Here is a 20,945-nt window from a genome sequence, read left to right on the forward strand (position 1 = left end):
TTAAAACTTAAAGCGAACCGAAATTATCTCGTATAAGAGTGAGCCCCTTCCTCATCCCTCCCTCTTTACTCAAAATTTTGACTTTTTGTCACGGTTCTTTAAGTAAGACTGCTCAAACACAAGGGCCGTTGACTATGAATGAGGATATTTTTCTTTTAACTTTAAGACTTTATCGTAAAAACCTAGGAATGATAAAGGAGAAGCCCCTTTTATTTAGAATAATTTCAGTTCGTTTTAAGTCCTAATGTTGCTCCTTACTTTGAAAAGAAAAGAAACTTATATCTTTTTTATTTAACTATCTGTTGGTCGTTTTTCTTTTTTCATTTCAAGGGTACAGAGGTCTTGAAACCCCTTCCCACCGCAAGGACAGTAACACACAAAAATAAACAAAAAGTTTAACAATCATATAAAATATCAGTTGTATGAACTGTCGGAAACCATATATGTTCGTATTTTTCCGTATTTTATTTTAATTACTTAATTTTTACTATGTAATTCTCTTTTGAACGGTAAAAAACATATTGAATGAGCATGAATATTGAATATTTAATGCTGAAAACAAAGACATATATTGAAAGTACTGATGTAGGGTGATTTAGGACGCAAAAAAACCCTTATCCAAAGCATTACAGTTCGCTTTCAAGCAGAATTGTACCACAAGTATTATTTTCTCGTTACAGTTCTGGTCTTAACTAAAACTATATGTTTCAATTTTAAAAGATACGAAAAATTTACTAAGTGAATTTTCCAGGTTTAAAATTGCGAATTTTACGCACTAAAGGGAAACATGGTAACGAATGGTAACATGGTAACATTATTTTTATTGTAAGCCCACGGAAATAACTAAACTCAAGCAAGTAAGAGCCAGTTCCATCAACATTTTTTATCACTCTTGTCACTATGGAAAAAGAAACAGTTGATGGGTGAAGAATACGTCAATCATTCGCAATAAAACCACTCAAACCTATGATCACATTTAATCACAAGCATCCGACTTTTGCATTATAAACTCTATAAAATAATTTGTGACAAATGTAAGCAAATAGAGCTGAAAAAACAGGCGACAGCTCTAATTAGAGGATAGAGAGGTATACTATTTTTATTACTACTAGCAATTCACTGCAGCACATAGCAGCCTGATACCAACACGGCTACGCACGCTCCTCCTTCATCCCAATCTATTTATTTAAAGCCTACCTCTTTACACCCTCTCAAAAAGATCCCGTTTCCCCTAAATCTTATTACGACATCCTCTCGCCCCATTCAGAACGACCTGCTTTTCGTTTGGCCTCAGACAATTGGCCAACGGGGACCATGTTTGGCAATCTGCCATGCTTCATCTGCAGAACATGTCCTAACCATCTCAGTATTTCTCTCATTATAGCCCTAAAACGCGGGATTGAACCACATTTTTCGTACAGCTTACTGATGGAAATACGGTCAGTCTGTAAATTTGGCCCTGACCTTGCATTCATTCAAAATTTTCTTTACAAATTTCTCTTAGTCTGCCTGATCCCATGGTTTATTTTTCTTAACGTTCGGGGTTACGTATCTAATTCGGCTAGAAACAAAAACTTACCTTGAAAACAGCATTGAGTGATACGAGACATCGTCTGCCATTTCCTGTGTTGCTGATTCGCTGTTTGGAAGAAAGACAGAGGCACGTCTTGCATTCTAGAATTAAATCAGTTCCAGCCATAGAGTCAGAATTATTTTCAATGATACAAATCAATTGACTGACAATTTTCAACTGAAAATTATATTAATATTACTGCCATTAACGAGCCTTTACAAACAGATGTTTCTACTAAGAGGAAAAGTGAGTGTTTATGGCCGCTTATCTTTCTTAATACAATTTCATCTTTTCCTAAGACCCCCCCCTCCCTTACTCTAAATAATCTGGCAGGATGATGCTTTTTTTAACAGCTACCCCTGAGATGCCTCAGTTTAAGGATAGAGGATAAAAAACAGAAAAAAAGTGATCGTGAAGTGACTTGTGTTGCCCATTATCTTCTCTAGGTAAGAATTGTTTAAGGCCTAAATTAAGTTTTAAATATTTTTCATATGAGATTTTGTTTCGTGAAAACCCATTTCCTAGTTTAGCATGTTGGTGCTAATGTTCCAAGTTCGTTGCCCGGGCAGTACAAGTAAACATACACTTGATCGTTTGATTTTGTTATCGACTTTGTTTAGTGCAGTAGTCGTGCCACTCGCAAAAATCGTCATTCTCGATCATCATCGATTTACTTTTCACGTCACTTCACAAGGTACACTTCGGTGTGTAATGTGTTTATTGCTTATCTTCGTAGGAAGAAAAAATATTCTCCTTAATGTAACATTTATCAACTTTATTTTGGGCAAAAAATTCTCCTAAAGCGGTATAAGCTTCATAAAAATCTCAAGTCTTCTGAAGAAAACAGTCTATGAAGTAGGAAAAAGACTTCTCATAGTGTAGATTATTTATTTATGTTCTCTAAATCTAATTTGGAATCTGTTGGCAGGGCAGTTGTGAAGTTGAAACTAAGAAAACAATAATAATTTTAAGTATATTTTTGATTAAATTTCTTAAAAAAATAAATACGGTTTCTTATGTCAACAGTCTGATGGTTAGAAGCTAACGAGAGGTTAGTTTATCATAAAAAAATTAAATCTTTTTACTAATTTCTAAGTAAAGAACTGTATATTCACAAAGTCTGCAGCTAAAATAAAATGTTACGAAAAAAAGAACCAAAAATAAGAGGGTTACACTTTGAAATTTTTATTTTTTCTCGATTTTTATGGCTTTCGATTATCTAAGAATAGGCCTCTTCTGGTGTTTGGCTATACTTATTTTATGTTAGAGGTCTGATGGGTAGCAAATGCTAAATTTAGGGTATCAAGTTATATCCAAATTAAAGCACTAGTCTAAACATAAGATTTTATAGGTAACGACGTTAAAAAGAATACCTAATTTTGCTTAAACAAGTAGGAACAAAGGATATATGCATTATATTTATTTGATGGAAAAAAAGTAACAACAGGTTTTTACCCTCTATTACATTTATTACGAAGCCAAAATTGCTAATAGCGCGTTAAATTAAATTAAATTGTTAATTCGATTTCATGAATTAAAAAAGAATTTTTTTATATTACTATGAGGGGAGGGACTTACTGGTTTGAGGATATTTTTTCAAGAGAAGTAATTGGAGGGGGCTTACGCCAGATTGAACTGATTTTATATCATAAAGGATTTTAACACCAACGGAGAACATTAAAAATGAATAATTTAGCTCAAACAAGTTGGAGGGATAGAAGATGCATTTATTGGACAGAAAAACAAACGAAATTGCTTAAAACCAATTTGCTTTGAAAGTGAGAATCTTGAAGTTTTTTTTTTTTTTTTTTTTTTTTTTTACAGGAAAAAAAAAATTCAGAAGATATTTATAGAAGATAGGGGGAATGTATTTCTAGATTGGTTATCGTCCATTTTTGAACGTAGGACTAGGTCAAGAAATGTCAAACCATGAACAGGTTAAAAAATCTAATTTCTCTTAAAAAATCTAATTTCTAATTTCTCTAATTTAGATTCTCTTAAATCTATCTATTTCTTGAGCAGAGAGGCTTACTTATTTTATACGAATTCACATTAATTGCTCAAATACAAAGTTTCGAGCAAAAATCGATGATTTTTCTCCATTTATCATGACTGGTGATTAAATATAAACAAATAGATTTCAAAATGGCAGAGCAAAGATCCACGGTAAAGCTAAGACTAGCATGTTCAAGGCCTGTTTCACTGCCGTTGCAAATACAGGAAGCTAATAAAAAAAAGTCGGTTTTCTATAGGAATAAATTTTCTTCGCTGATTTTGAATTTATCCAAAACTTGAAACTTTTTGTAGTATTTAAGCGCCTTTCTAGTGGTTCGAAAAAAAGGAGTGACGGGATAGAATAATATTGGAAATATAACAACGATAAAATTGCAGAGAAAAACATTTAAGGTGAGACTTAAAATCAAACCTTCGGAACCTCTTGCGATTGGGAAGCGGCACTTTCAATCAACCCAGTTTGTAACTCTTCTTCAGATGCCTCTTCAAGTGTGTTCCTCACCAGCTCTGAACTAAGACCTTGAAATGTGTACAAGATGCATTCATTAAAGCACTAACAACATTGAAATAAAAACACCTTCTAATCCTCGGCCAACCTTAGTCTATTCATACCTAAAGAGTTTTCTTTAGGTTGTTTCAAAATTATGAAAGTTTTATGAAAGTACAACAATTTCGTCAGTGTTGCCAAGCTAGAACGCTAAATTAAATAAGCAAAACTAATTACTTAAAATTTAATAGTCTTTTTTTCCACAAGACTTCAAACACTGACAATGAGTCGATTCCCAGAGACAACTTCACCTTCTCAGCAAAGTGACACCTTCTTAATCTGTTTATTCCATAGGCTTTTAGCTTTTGTTTCGACTGCCTGTTAATCCATGTTTTTATTTTTATTTATTTTTTTAATTTAACACCCAATTCAACCAAACACCAAATATCGACAAATGAAGGGTTTTTTTTTAATAAATATATTCCATACAGTAGATTGCAAGCTTTATTTATACGAGTTGATTTTTTTCACCTCATCATTTAGGAATATCGTGTAAAGTCTAGTCTTCTCCAGCGTTAATGGGGGTGGTAAGTCTCCTTATTTTTTTAATTTCTGTCCCTTTAAGTTTGACTTGATTGTTCCTTTTAATTTCTATTCGTTTTAGGCTCTATCTAAGCATCAACAATAATATCTTTATTTTTAAGGTTGATTATTCATTTTTGCTCGTTTTTGGTTTCACTTATCTATTCATTGTAGTTTCCGTTTTTCTAGTACGAGTTTAATATAATTCATAACTTATAAACACGGATTAATAAGTAAAATAAGAGAGGTCGTAAGGAGAAGCTGATGCAGAGCAAGAAAGGTGATTCTTAGTAGACGCACCATCACAACTTGAATTAGCTGATTCAATATTTGGTATCAATCATTCATTCGTTGTAATTTCTGTTCCTCTAGGTTTTAGTTTAATACAAATTATAATTTATGAATTCGGATTAAAGTATTTTACAATAAGTAAAACAAAGATGTCCTACCAAGATGCTGATGCATAGCAAGAAAGGTGACTCTTAGTAGACGGACCATCACAACTTGAATTAGTCGGGCCAGGCTTTCTGGATTTTCCACGAAGAAGGACTCAAAACATTTGATGGGGACCTTTATTACAACAGAGTCAACACAGGCACGAGCCGATACATCCATCAGAATTTTCTCTTTGCCCTAAAGGATGGAACACAAGTAAAAATAAATTTTGATTGTTCAACTGATAACCCACAAATACGACAAAATGTATTCAATTTTAACCAATTAATTAAGAAGAGATGATTAAATAGTTAACATATACCGACCAGTCAATAGTATAAACAGATGAAAAAAAAAAAATCAAACGCCATAGGGAAAGGTAAAACATAAAATTTTAAAAACCACACCGTTTTTAAAACAACGACTGTGGTCAGACTCCTTCTCCCGTTTTGTGGAGTTTTTATAAATATTTCCAATGCTCTACTTTCTAAATTTCAAATGCTAACTACACCCCTAAACATAACAAGGGCTACGCCACGGTCTTTTGCTTGCTAGGCTATTCAGGGGAACAATTACTCCCTGTTAACTGCCGCAACCAAATTAGTATAATACTAGCGGGAACTAAGACGAGTGGATGAGAATGTGGCAATGTCACTTAAGGCCGTTGAAAAAATTATATAAACTAAATTTGTAGTAACCGTTGTAAAAACAACACAATTGGTTGGGGAAGTTAACTTTCTAACCCCCCTCCCAACAAAAAAATGTTTAGATAACATCAGCTTATAAAAAACCAGAGTAAATTTTCAACGCAGCCGAAAACATACTTCTGGAGTAGCCTAGGCTAGTCTAAATGATTAATTTGAACCGAAATTAAAGCCTTTAAACTAGTTGAGCCAGAATACGACTAGGAAAAACAGAGAGAATTTAAACTCGCCCAAAAATTTTAAACAACGGTTCTCAACTTTAATTTAATAAACCTTGGACTATTCTTCTCGGATCCCCTTTATGTCCAGTAATTTCACATGTTGAATGACATAGCAGATAAATTTCCTTTTCCTTTTTATATAAAGTTGCCTTCCGTTATTCTTTAAAATATCCTTTTCGAATTTTATAAATTTGTTTTTTTTGTGCCTTAAACATACTGATTTTTAAAAGCTTACACCTATAACTCTGATAGTTACATCTGTTTGCAGAATTTATATTCTCTTTGAACATTCCTTATGTGTGAATGATCGAATAAGCTACCTTAATTTTTTCCTTTGCTGTCGACCCCTGGATGTTCACAAAATGACTTCCAAAAATTTATTGACAACTACTTCTCACTGATTGGTCCGCATTCCCCTGACCCACGAAACAGGCGTGTTTACCTTGTTTGTGTTTATGTATTCCACAGCAAGTTTTGCATTGAGCTTTAGCCTGTGTTTAAAATCTGCTGATTAAAAGTGAGTTTTTATAAACTTGAGGTTTACAAATGATGCAACCTATGCAACAGTAAACTTGAGGTTTACAAATGATGCAACCTATAAACCAGAATAGGTTAAAACTATCACCGAAATACACAGTAAATGCACTGATAGGGGCAATAGGTCGTTGGGTTGAGAGCGTTGTAAGAGGTACAGTAAACTTGAGGTTTACTAATGACGCAACCTATAAACCAGAATAGGTTAAAACTATCACCGAAATACACAGTAAATGCACTGATAGGGGCAATAGGTCGTTGGGTTGAGAGCGTTGTAAGAGGTACAGTAAACTTGAGGTTTACAAATGATGCAACCTATAAACCAGAATAGGTTAAAACTATCACCGAAATACACAGTAAATGCACTGATAGGGGCAATAGGTCGTTGGGTTGAGAGCGTTGTAAGAGGTACAGTAAATTTGAGGTTTACAAATGATGCAACCTATGAAAAAGAATAGCTTAAAACTATTACCAAAATACAAAGTAAATGCACTGATTGGGGTAATAGGTCGTAGGGTTGAGAGCGTTGTAAGAGGTACAGTAAACTCGAGGTTTACAAATGACGCAACCTATAAACCAGAATAGGTTAAAACTATTACCCAAATACAAAGTCAATGTACTGATAGGGGTAATAGGTCGTTGGGTGGTCAGGAAAATTTTCCTAGGAATAGATGAAAAGGGAAAAATTTTCCAGTCCACAAATTCTAGGAATGAAACTACGTCAATGATAATAAGGAAAGGTGTGGCAACCTGTAGCAGAATAAGGGAATTGTGGAGAGTGACGCCCACCCGCCTAAGGGAGGAAACACATGTGACTCCCGAGAAGAAGTTGTGTGGGTGTAGCCGCTCGTAGGTGAATGAGGAGTCGAAGCCACCCTGTCCAGATAATAAAAAGCTTGCCATTCCAGTTCAGAGCGCAAATAATTCTGAACAACTTGGTTTTCTTTATTATCTTAAACGAGAGCATGATAAGGCTTAAACCTTGTACTGCCCAGATGAGGTCACAAAAACGAGCCACCTAGCGTGCCAGATAAGGTTGAAAATAAATTCAGAACATGTGCTTTCCTTCGAAAAGTACGGGAGAAATGAGCTGAAAAGGAAATACCAAATGTTAAAGTCCAATTCGCATTGAAGGCGATTTGCTCACTTTAACTCCCAAATTGACAAAAAGTAAAATAGTAAAAATAATTACAAAGAAAGATCATAGTTCGAAAAATTACGAAAAAAAATAGGCTAAAAAGACAGACATGAGTTTTGAGTTCCTATTTTGAAAATGACTTGTTTTTCCCTGCTAATAAATTAAGGAAAACAAGAGAGATAAAAGAAATTCACAAAAGACCCCTAATTTGAAAATTCAGTCTGGGGTGACGAACAGTTATATTTTACGTGAATAATTTTTGTCAGCTCGTCCTTGGGAGCCTATGGGACATGAGCAGGTCTTCATCCTCTTAACAGAAGATTGAGATAATCACAATATAGTTTAGGAAGGACCGATCTAGTTATTAGAGATGTCGAGTGGTATTTGAAGATTTGCAGATGCCGTTGGATTGGATGAGCCTAGGAGTGGTTTGCTGGTGTTTCCTATCTACTTTCAGAGACACTTGCCCTATATGGTAAGAGGGAGGAGTCCGTTCTGGATGTCAAAGATGATAGTCAGTCCCATCAGCTAAAAGCGAGTTGTGGCATCACATGGCCAGTTGCGATTACCTTACCAGACCTAGCCTTACTCAGTTATGGTCGCTCGGGCATATTCCGTTCTATAGCCAGTCATTGACTATTTCGCCCAAGCTTTTGTCCAGCAGCCACATACCCAACTCTTATCCCTGGATGACATCGATATTCGTCCATACATGACAATCCTTTGAAGGGGGATCCTGAATAACTTAATTTATTTTACTTGAGATTTATACCACATACCCGTGTATCCAAATCACTCCCACAAGCATTTGTAGTTTTCTCCATGAGTAGTGTTAAACTATGCCAAGGGGCAAATTCTGTTCTAATTAGAATGTGGGTTTATTTTCGCCGATGGAGGTGAATAATGAAGAGGATAGTTAAGCCATCCCATCCTGACGGCTGGTTTCATTCAATATATCAGAGACCCATTTTTCGTTTCTCTCAAATATAAATTAAAGAAGGTGATAAAGTTTTCTTCTTAAATCATGCTACAAATCCCTTGTAACTGATTACCGTGAACCCGTAATACTTTGTCCCTTTTTGGATATTCCGTTTTTATTTGTGGGGAGTTCGCATATATATATATATATATATATATATATATATATATATATATATATATATATATATAATATATATATATATATATATATATATATATATATATATATATATATATATATATATATATACTGAATAATATATATATATATATAAATATACTGAATATTTAATATATATACTGAATATTTAATATATATACTGAATTTTATATGAATATCATGAATGTAGTACCATGAAGCGTAATTAGGCTGTAATGACACAGCCTTGTGGCTCTTAAAGCAATAAATATCTATCCATCTACCGATGTGTCCATTTAACGTTTTCAGCAATCAAATTGTTTTTAGCAATCATCATTTAAAAAATTCATTTATTGTTTTGTATTATTTATTAATCATTATACACTGAAGGGGTTGCAGGGTAAACTAAAAAGTTCCTAAGCTTGGTGTGTGAGATCTTTCTAAATGGTCATGGGCTATCAGGTTTTCGGAATGAAGATACAAGGATAGAATAGGGGATACGAAATAAGTAAAAGGTGTGTTAAAAGACCAGCAGATTCAGGAATAAGCGTGAATTCGCAGCTTTGCCGTATCTCAGAGTTTACCGGCAATAGAAGGTCCGGATTTGATATCTATTCTAAATGTGATTTAAATAGTGAGGGCATTCAGTGGTACTTATCAGGAAGGGTAATTTAGGGAAATGACCTTATTCATAAATAAGGGTATTTAGGGAAAGAAGGAAACATAAAAGAAGAAGGGTGGTAGATTGTCTATATTTATAAATATTGCGCGCAAAACTTTAAAGATCTATTTCATTTTATGGTTTTTTGTCCAATTTAAGGACATTTTATTTTCTACTTTCTAGCAATGTGGGGTCAATGAAAGATCTTCAGCCTACCGGGCCAGCCATGACAAAAAACTGATCAAAGAGAAAACACGACAAATGAGACTGAGGCCAGTAGAGAAAAAAGATGGAAAACTAGAATAACGCGGATATTTCGCCTGTATGTAAACTAGGCGTCCTCAGCACAAGAGTAACAAACCTAACTAAACTAAAAAAATAAAATAAAAACACCACCAATAAAAATACAATTGTCGCAACTGATCCACGTAGAGAAAAGAAGCTTTTAGAGTTACTTTGACGAAGACAGGTTAGTTGCTTTGGTGTTTTCACCAAAGAAACTGCATGCCGGCTGAGATTAGAACCTTATATGGTCTAGTCGAATTGAAGGCTGAATTTCACCAGGCTTGAAATCCAACTACCAGAGCCAAGAGGTCTTTGATCATCAATTCTATGCTGCTATAGCGTCATTTAAAAGAAATATTTAGAATAATCTAAATTCAGCTGCTTTTCCCAGCATAATATTCGCCATCTTTAACACAGCTGGTGTTATGAGTATTTCACCAATGATGTGAGGTTTGCCCTGCTTTGCAATCAGGTAAGCAGCTTTGTACAATGCCGTTAGGATTAGTTTTTGATCGGTAAAAAGCCGAGAAATGACAGAGAACTCTCTTCCTCTTGAAGTCAGCGAGCGTTGTGTTCTTGTGTTTTACATCCCCAGATTAAGATGATTAGACAGATTAACGTGTTGTTCTTTTAATTTTGCCAGTACTATAGTAGAATTACTCAGCTTGGCATTACAAATCATGCAGATAGAACGATGAATCCCATAGCGTGTGAATCCATATTATATAAATGCTTGTCCTACCACTTCCTTTTTTTGCTAGACATAGTTAATTAGAAGGGATTGACCTATTAAGGAACAAACTTACCACAAGAAATACCGTTATAAAAGTCAAAATTCGACTATTGGGTGGAAAATTTCTTGCAGCACAGATAGACTAAGTGATACTGCGTGATCGGCAGGAACCTATAATGGGTAAACCAAAATGGGAACCTATAATGGGCCTACATTGATTGGCTATCGAGCTTGAAGTCATTTATTCTTTTTATTCGAATAGAGTAAATAATGAATTGACTTTAAACTAAGGAAAATTACAGTAAAAATTTCCCGAAGGCCCAGTCTCTCAGATTGGTCATCCCAACTGGGAGGGATTGGAGAATTTGCTTGTGCCCCTTGTCCTATATTTTGTAAATACTGTTTTGTATCTTTCCTTTTTAAAAGGAAAGATACAAAAAGGAAAGATCTTTTCTTTCGTTTTGCGTCTAACTTGGTTGCTATATTATCCCTATATCTACTTGTAATAAGCTATCTTTTAGTCTTTGGGAAAAAATCTTTATAGTGCCATCTATAATTATAATGGAATAGATGGCACAAGATTTTTGACATTCGTCGAACTCTCGACGACGAGAGTTCCTGCGTGATGCAGGAACCTATAACGGGTAAACCATCTCAAATCCTGTGCCTCTGTTGTCTGCTCTAACAAATAAATGAGCGTTTAAATTATTATAAGCCCGTTAATAGATTTTTGATTTAAAACACCACGCAAATTTTTGACGTTTGCCAAGGGATGTGATCTTTCTTATTGGCCGACACAGATTTGTGGGGAATTAAAATTTTAAACAATAGTTATGTACTACTCTCTCCTCCTGTTTATTACGACAAGCAAATCAGGGACGAGTAGGGAATGTTGGTTAAATCTCCACCAAACCAACAAGACTCATTCACTAAACCCCTAGGGATCGATGGAACACAGGGTAAAAACAACTGAACCAGTGGGTGATTCATACTGGGACAAGTGGTCCACAGTGAATTTCTTTAAAACAGAGGTGAAGCACAGAATTAGACTAAACCTATCGTAATAAAACTAAAAAAGACCGCCAGCTCAATAACTTGTAAAATTAGACGCAAATGAAAAAAACGTCCTAGTGTGAACCACTCTACCTTAAATAATGGAATTTTCACCTAAGAAAAAAGGGGAAAACTCCTCGTTTAAAGTTCAACAGAGGAATCACCTAACAAAAGCATGTTGAATACGTTGTTGATTGGAAAACCTTTTTACTGGAAAACATATAATTCTAATTCAAATTCGACTTGAATCTAATATACTGTGAGACGGATCTACTGGACAGATTTAGTGCTTTCATTCCTTTATTGCTACTGACAAAAATTTAAAAAGAAGCTTCACAAAAAAGATCAGCATGAAATTTCTTTTTCAACATACCATTTTCATAGAACAACAAAAACTAAACAATTCGAACTATATTAAAACTAACCCTCCCCTATCAAAAATTCTACGAATCGTGACTATTACACGATGCTCCGTGTCTATCATACGTGTAGGCTACCCTTCTAAAATCCAGATTTTTAGGTCTGTATAATTTGACGGTTTTCACCCGCCCCCTCAGTGCTAAAGAAAGAGAGTAACAATCTAATTTACATTCTTTCTGGTTTTGGTAATGTAGGAAAACAGCTTATCAACTTCCTTTTATCAGTTCAGTAGCTTTTGGTATGATTTATTGAAAGGGACGTTTATGTTGAAAGAGTTACACATCAAACTAACGTTAAAATAAAAAAAAAATATCTATACATAACATAAAAGAAAGTCTACTCACAGCAATCGCTTCAATAATACTGAGAAAGGATGAAACAGTATCTCCAGACTTGACAAATTTTAAAGAAATCTGACTATTTACTCTTTCGGGAATAAAGACTTCAAGCTTTCCACTTAACAGGATGTATACTGCCTCCTGAAGCTGACCTAAAAATAGACAAAACAATGTACAGTTATTATACACCGCACGTCAGATCTTTCGAAGGAAAGCGTAAGCGGGTATTTGCTTAAAGTACCAAAGACACCAAAATACATACATTTTACGGTCCCTGGGCTTATTTTAGGATCTATTCGTGCCAGAAAACCTTGATCTCCGAAGATTTCCCTTCTTTTTTTTTCATAATTATAAAGCTATTAGGGAACCATTACCTTTCCGTCAGAATTGCTGTGTTGAATCTTGAAAATAAATAAGCAACATTAAATAATCAAATTTGACAAAACACATCAAACGTCTTAAAGAAAACTGTTACCAAAGTGGCTCTAATTCAAGAAAATGCAGGGGGGGGGGCATTTTTCTATGAGGTAACCAAAAACAAATGCATTTTCAAAATTTATAAGAGAATTTGTTTTTCCTTTTTTACAAAAATAGAAATACAAAAAGAAATGTACTTCCCAAAAATCTAGTCCCCAATAAGCATCTCAGTGAAGGAAAGGATTTGGTTAAGAAACAAATTGAACATCAACATTTTTCATACATGCTGCGTTGATAACGCCATTTTTTTAATTTTTTTTTTACAGTAGCCTATCCTATACACATCTATCAGAATATTTTTTTTATATAATGTTGCGAAAACATTAAAACATCAAGGAGCCAAGGAGAGTGAAAATGGAACCTGATTGTTTGAATGCATTACGTGATTGATCGAAAATTCTTATATTGAATCTGAGCTTCACAAGGTGTGACATAGCAACCTTTCTTCTTATAAGAACAAACCCAAGGATTGGAAAAACATAGTCCTAGAAGTCCAATTTTGGACCCCCCTTAATTAATAAAAATTGAAAGTAATCAATTATTCTAGATTAATATTTATCGTAATTGTTAAAAGAAACAGAAAAAATACGATAAATAGATAAAAAAGAGAGGGAAAAAAGGGGAGGGGAAAAAGAGAAGAAGAAAAAATAATCAGGCATACAAGATGGAGCAGGAGGGGGGAAGAGATGAAATTAGAAGACGGAGAGAGGAGAAAAAAGAGGTGACGAGGTGCGCAGGAAAGAGAAAAAGAGAAAGACCGAGGCGGAGAAAGGGGAAAATCAAAAGATAAAGATATATATATATATATATATACATATCGGGAAGCTGGGCTTCAGCTGGGCCCTGGCACGCGGCAGGCTTATATATATATATATATATATTTGATTCCCTAATGTTTATTAGCATAATCTAAGAAATTTTGGTGTTAATTCAATTTCTCTTTATTGTTAATGCATCAAAGAATAATCTATTTTACAGGATTTTTTTTTCTTCTCGGACTCGTTCAGATTCTCACTGTTGCTTCTTTTCCTACCGCAGATTTCATTTACGATTTGACCGCAGATAATATATATATATATATATATATATATATATATATATATATATATATATATATATATATATATATATATATATATATATATATATATATATATATATATATATATATATATATATATATATATATATATATATATATATATATATATATATATATATATATATATATATATATATATATATATATATATATATATATATATATATATATATATATATATATATATATATATATATATATATATATATATATATATGTGTGTGTGTGTATGTATATATATATATATACATATATAGAGAGAGAGAGAGAGAGAGAGAGAGAGAGAGAGAGAGAGAGAGAGGGAGAGAGAGACTTACCTTGCTGAAAAACCAGCTGATTTGGTTGAAAATGTTTATACTCCATAAGGGTCATACATTCCTTTATAAATTTGTCTCCCAGGCAGGAAAATACTCTAAAAGTAAGATCATTGTTTAATATAGAGTGTGAAGATAAGCTTCACAGTCAGTCAAATATGGTTCTTCAAGAACCAACTTCAATTATGTGTTTTTAGTTTTTCCTTATTTGCATGCCCCTTCAGATGGGAGAGGACATTGATCCAAACGAATATAAGAAAGCGAAAAAACAGCATCCTCCTTTCGTGTTTTCAGTCCCTCTCCCATTCTAGAAAAAACTCTGGCACTCACTAAAGGGTTGAATCAGTGTACGTCTAAGCCTTAGCATAACAAGAATGAATCTATTCAAACTTTGGGATTCAGGGATACCTCGATCAGAGATACATATCTTTTTTCTATTATGTACTATTTAATGGTCAGATCCAATGATAAAATTAAGTCTTAATAGAAGGTTGGATTATTAGTGAAGAAAACTCAGTAGAAATATCACTTCATTCGCACATTTCCAACATATAATTGTATAGAGGACTTGAGTTAACAAGACGTATGTGCAGGAATTCGTCAAACTTAGTCACCAGCCACCCTTTTTCACGGCCATCAAGTCACCATACTCCTTCCCAAATCCTGATGGTACTACCTGAATGGATTAAACTATTCTGAAATCCTAGATTATATCTATGACGCTAAAATCTACTTCAATTTGTTGCTCGAGTCACTCACCAAATATGTGGCCAACAGGTGGTCGGTCAGTGAGCAGTGGAAGCTTTGACACCGTAAAATGGGACAATTGATGGTGCTAATTACGAACATCAGCGTTTTATAATCATCCAGTAGAAGGGGAGGGGGGAGTATGTATAGATATTCAAAATTCGAAAATCCTTATTTTGTTTTAGTCAAGTTATAAGCAATATATTTGACATCCAAACTATATAAAATGATGACAACATTTACCAGTCAGTGAGGGCACTCACTGAACCTACGGGGTATAATACTAAAAAAAAAAAAACTAGATATCAAATCGAAGACTCAAAGTCCCTCAGATACATCCCACAGTGGATCAATCATCGGAAAAAAGGGTCCCAGAAAACGAAGTAGATCTCAAATCCATACTCTACAAGGACTTTGTATCGGAGGGAATTTATCTACATAATGCTCCTCTGCTTGATACTAGTGAATTAACAAATCAGTTATTCTTTACCTCATACATCTCTTTTTTTCTTCTTACTTTTATTTTCATAATTCAAAATAAACCAATATCCAATATACTAGGTCCATACCCACAGAAACGGTCTAGTGGAAAAGCAGACTAGAACAATTGTCAAACATGTGATGGAAGCCAAGTTCTGACGTAAAAAGGTAAATATAACCTCCCTCTAACTTGAATGGCTACACAAAAAACACTAAATATACTCAGACAGGAAGCAAAAAGAAAAATTATCAAAAATTTAAAATCATGGAATAAATGTTACATTTAGTTTTCCTTGCTTGTAATGTCATCTTCCATAAAGACCTCCCCAAGATCTATAAAAAAAAAAGAATAATAACGGTATAACATATACCTTAAAGAAGCTAAAAAGTCCCGAACCTCACGCGACAAATTCGTTTGGTCTGCACGAACATCTTCTTGTAAGTACTCTTCCGGTGGCTCTATCTTCTATTTAAAAGAAAAAAATAATTTTCAAAAAAACATTAACAAAATGAAAATGCTCTTCAAAAAAGCTCTATGTCAAATAATCAAAAAACAACTTAAATATAATAAGGCTCAGTTACTGCTCAACAAGTCCCTAATCGCAAAAATTCATTCGCAACCATTATATTAAAAAGATTTGTTATTATTTTGAAATGGGAGCAGAAATATCGAACTAAGCTGACAAGATTTAAGATATACATGTGATAGCAGCCGATTAGTCGCTCCACTAGTTTTCCATATGTACCTCAGTAGGATCGCTAATTGTTCTGTTCTAGAAACATCTTTTGCTAAGGTTGAACCAGATATACAAGAGGAGAATAAATATCCTGCTGATGTTCCGTCAAGCGTGGAGTCAGAAGAAACTCTTTCTCGTCCAGTGATGCCTTCAACCCCATAGACGGCCTACCTGTGCAAACTGTTATCTTGAAGACCATTCCAGTCCCTGAAACATATGTTGCTATGCCAGAGGTATCAATTCCAATACCTCAAAACGCTATATTGCACATAAACCCTTTTCACAACCTGGATTTATTGTTCCTTTTGATTTAGCTTTACTCCCCCTCTAGTTTCCTTGAAAGTTGAAACTTAATATCTTATTCTGTTCCTGAGACTTCGTATTTATGCTCCTTGGACAACCTGGATGTGATTAGGCCCTTTTGATGAAAATTACCCTTAGAAGAAAAAACATTACCCTCAATTTTGTAGATGGGTGTGTTATGTGGTACATACTGGGAAATGTCCCAGCGTGTACCATTGTTTCCTGTCCAGGTATATACCAGATGACACCCATCTACAAAATCCAGCGTTTTTTTTTCTTATTAATGTTTTGCCACAAGATGGCAACATAACATGACCAGGTAATTTGGCTTTCATTTCGTGCGACAAGCACTAAATTTTACTGAACTAAAAAAGAATAAACAACGAAATTCTAAAGGCAAAATGTTTTGTTTGGGGGGTATTTTCAAAACTTTGAAGTAGGTTTACTAAAAAAAAAATGTAACATACCAATAAATTGCTCTGGGCGGTTGAACATCAAACTAACTATGCTAGATGGTGCTTACTTATTTTTTTTTTAGAATGCTAGATGGCACCCCCTTTGACTTCGTTGTGTATTGGTATTGTGTGTAATGTGGTCTGTCAGGTGCGGTTCGGCGAGGATCTTGCGGGCCGCACCAAGGCGCCTCGTGGGCCGCATGCGGCCCCCAAGCTGCCGACCCATGATGTAGACCTTCATTCACCTTGCTAAACTACTAAAGAATGTCTCCCCGAAAAGTGTTTGCAAACCTTATGGTCTATTTTCTTTGAAAACGTCGAAAATACAAGTTTAAGTTCAGAAGCTTTTTATTCAAAGCTTATGAATACGCCTTTTTAAAACCAATATGCCATTTATGCATCTAAAAAAAGATATTTTTCCCTTTGTTTAGTGGAGCTGAATGTTGAAAAATACAGGCTAAGTGCTCTTAGCCTTTTAATAGTATGGAAAGCTTTAATAAGTCTTAGTCTTCAGTCTTTCCTTTTCAGTTTTTCTTGCTTCTTTGCAGTAAAACTTAACGTAAATGTAGTACCTGTGTAGTAGCAAGTGTTTGCTAACCTCATGGTCTTTTTTTCTTCGAAAACGCTGAAAATACAACTGATAACCTGTATGTTATCAAATTTTCCAATCAGTGCTCTTAGCCTTACAAGTAGTATCAATAGAAGTAGTAGTAGTTGTTGTAAATGCAGCAGTGACAGTAGTATTAGCAGTAGTGTGCACATATTGCTTTTTGGGGAGATGATCTTCCCCTTTAAGCATTCTCTGAAAGTTACAACTTAATACACAAATAAATTCTTGGGATATGCTATTTTGACAATTTGCATGCACATAGCGTCTTCTGATTTAGCTCGAATTTCCCCTCAATATTGTAAATAGAGTAGTCTAGTAGTAGCAGTTGTGGTAGTTGTAGTAGAATTAGTAGCAGGCGAATATAGCTTTTTTGATCATATCCCTTATTATTTCCTGGATTTCCTAAATTAATTTACTCAGTTATCCTTCTGTTACACCCTTTTGACAATCCTTTTATAGATAATGTGTTTTCATTTAGTTCAACAGCCCCCTCAACATCCTCTGAAAGGCTCACTTGAATGCCCTTTGTCTTCTTGGAAAAGTAAAGTTCAAACATGCATACCTTACTCAATAACAAATACTATGTGTAAACAATGAACGAATTGCCTAGCTCACTGCCCTTGTCCAGAGGACTGTAGAGAGGTTGACATCCCCAAAGACATAATTACTGGACCTTTCGATTACTGGATAGGTTTTGGGGAATGATAGACTTGGGGGGTCTAGTTGACCTTCATTCATTTTGACTCTTAAAAAGGGTACTAAAACTTCGGACTTCCAATCAAGGGAGATCCATCCCATCTAAAGCTTATACGACCATCCGTTCCATAAAAACCTTGTATGCCCTGGGATATAATTAAAACCCTTACCCATGGGCTCTAGGGGATTGTGCCTGCCCTAAAGACATTGTAATATGATTTTTGGACTATTGATAACAAAATGGCTATCTTACAATTTCAATTGAATGCGTTTTGGGAAAAGAGAATGTCAGGAAGGGGGGCTAGCTTCTCTCCGTCACGTTTGACTCTTAAAAGGGAACCAGAACTATATGTTTCAAATTAAATTAGCCTGTTTTGAAGTTCACACGATCACCCTTTCCTTAAAAACGTTATATGCCCCTGGGGCATAACTTACAACCCTTACCTCCAGACTCTGGGGGATTCTGTCTACCCCAAAGGCCTTATTATATGATCTTTAAACGATTTTTGAACAAATGGATATCAAAAAAATTTTATCGGATGCATTTGTAAAAAAATATGACAGAGAGGGAAGGGGCTGCCCCCAATAACTTTGACTCTTAAAAAGGGAACCATAGCATCGTATTTCCAATCCAATTAGCCCCCTTTGGAGTTTATACGACCCTTTCCGTAAAACCTTATATGTCATCAGGGCATAACTTACAACCCTCGCGCTGAGTGCTATGGGGGGAGGGTTGTCATTCTCAAAGACATAATTTCTAGACCTTTCAGCTACGCTAAAAACAATCGCTATCTCGAAATTTTTATTAGATATGTTTCGGGATTTGTTGGATGTGGAGGGGGGGGGGGGGGCTTGTTTCGCCCTCAAATCACTTTCGACTATTAAAAAAGTCCTTTCAATTTTCAAACGAATTAGCATTTTTGAAGTTTCAACGACAACAAATGGTCATCTAAAAATTTCTATCAGATGCATTTCGGAAAAATACGAGGTGTGTGGGAGGAGGGTTATAAAACATAAAATGGCGAAGAAAGGAAGAAAACAAGGACAGTTAACAGCCAGAGAAAAAATTGAAAGATTATGCAAATATTTCGGTCAAGACCTCCGCTTGACAGTCTTCAGTGGTGGATAAAACTGATAAAAATATAAAAAACCAAATTTTAAAATAAAAACACAAAACTAAAATTGGACGACCCTTTCTCAGTAACGGTGAAAGGGTAACTGAATAAAAAACACAAGTATAAATGGCATTTCACAATTTTATTTTACGTAAAGCAGTCTTAAAGGCTAATCGCTTTCCAGTTAGATTACTTTCAGAGATTCTGGTTGATTGCACAATATAATTTTGTGGATGTATGTAAAAACGTTTATCAGCCCTCCGATTACTTTGAATATTAAAAAAGTATTAGAAAATCTGATTACCCATCCAATGATTCCCCTCCGAAGTTTATGCGACCACCCTTTCGACAAAAAACTTTATATTCCTCCAGTGCATAACTTACAACACTTGCCCTGAGGGCTTTGAGGGTTGTCATCCTCAAAGACATAATTTCCGGATCTTTTAACTGCAATGAACAAAATGGCTATATCAAAATTTTGATTGGACGTGTTTGGTGAAATGGTGGACATGGGAGGGGTGGGGGTTACCGACAATTTCCAGTCGAATAAGGCTTTTTTGCAGTTTCTACGAAAATCAAGATTTCTATCAGATGTGTTTTGGGAAAATGCCTGGTTTGAGTGGGGGAGGGGGGTAACCACCCTCCGATGACTCTGAATCTTAAAAGAGACATTAAAACTTCTGATTACCAATCCAATGAGCTCCTTCTGAAGTTTATTTGATCACCCTGTATATAAACCTTATACGCCCCCAGAGCATAACTTACAACCTTTGCTCTGAGGGCTGTGGAGGGGGGAGGGTTATCATCCTCATAGACATAGTTGCCAGGCCTTTGAACTACGCTGAACAAAATGGCTATCTCCAAATTGTGATTGGTTGTGTTTGGGGAAATGAGGAGCGTTGGAGGGGGTTTGTTGCCCTCCAATCACTTTCGACTATTAAAAAGTGCACTAGCCATTTCAATTTCCAGTTGTATGAACCCTTTTCGAAGTTTCTACGACAAGTCCTTCGATAAGAAGTACCCTGGTCTAACCCGCCCCCCCTCCCCAAAAAAAAAATACTAGGCAGCATTGTTGCGCTGCCTAGTGTAAGTATTTGTCTGGTAAACCATACAAGGATAAGACCTTCGCTAAAGCTCTTGTATCAACAGAAATGAAACCTTGCTCGTATTCTATAAAAGTGAGGACCAAAGGTGCTCGATAACTCAGGCACTTCTCAATTAGTAATTTAAGTGTAAAAACTTGGTCGACACATCCTCCACCTTTTCTATCATCTCTCAGTCTAAAAAGTATCATATTACTAAGTAATTTGCTACCTAGAGAGAGCAGACTAATGCCTCGATAATTACCACACTCACTCTTATCACACTTCTTATACAGTGCTTTAATTAAAGTTTTCCTAAAATCAATAGGTACTTCTCCTTTTTCAAAATCATATTCACAATCTTCAGTAACTTATTTCTAACCTCAGAGCCACCATATTTAAGCAGCTCATTTACTACACTATCAGCACCTGGAGCCTTACATTTTTAATCCTTTTAGTACTGTCACTAATTCTTCCTAAAAAAACGACTCTTCCTTCACATACAAGGTATCACAAACTTTTTCAGTTTC

At 34.9% G+C, this 20,945-nt stretch overlaps 1 protein-coding gene across 1 annotated transcript in view; it reads right to left on the reverse strand.

Moving 5' to 3' along the window:
* LOC148956923 (neuropathy target esterase sws-like) overlaps window positions 1–20,945 on the reverse strand; it is a 142,241-nt gene that overhangs the window by 88,419 nt on the left and 32,877 nt on the right. The window contains 6 exon segments of the mRNA XM_089087769.1: window positions 1,580–1,674; window positions 3,999–4,105; window positions 5,105–5,288; window positions 12,304–12,449; window positions 14,194–14,288; window positions 15,789–15,883. Of these exon segments, the coding sequence (XP_088943895.1) occupies window positions 1,580–1,674; window positions 3,999–4,105; window positions 5,105–5,288; window positions 12,304–12,449; window positions 14,194–14,288; window positions 15,789–15,883 (722 nt within the window).

Source organism: Artemia sp. Qi Xiang Cuo, chromosome 1, assembly GCF_049724085.1.
Source record: "Artemia sp. Qi Xiang Cuo chromosome 1, ASM4972408v1, whole genome shotgun sequence".
Classification (NCBI taxonomy): domain Eukaryota; kingdom Metazoa; phylum Arthropoda; class Branchiopoda; order Anostraca; family Artemiidae; genus Artemia; species Artemia sp. Qi Xiang Cuo.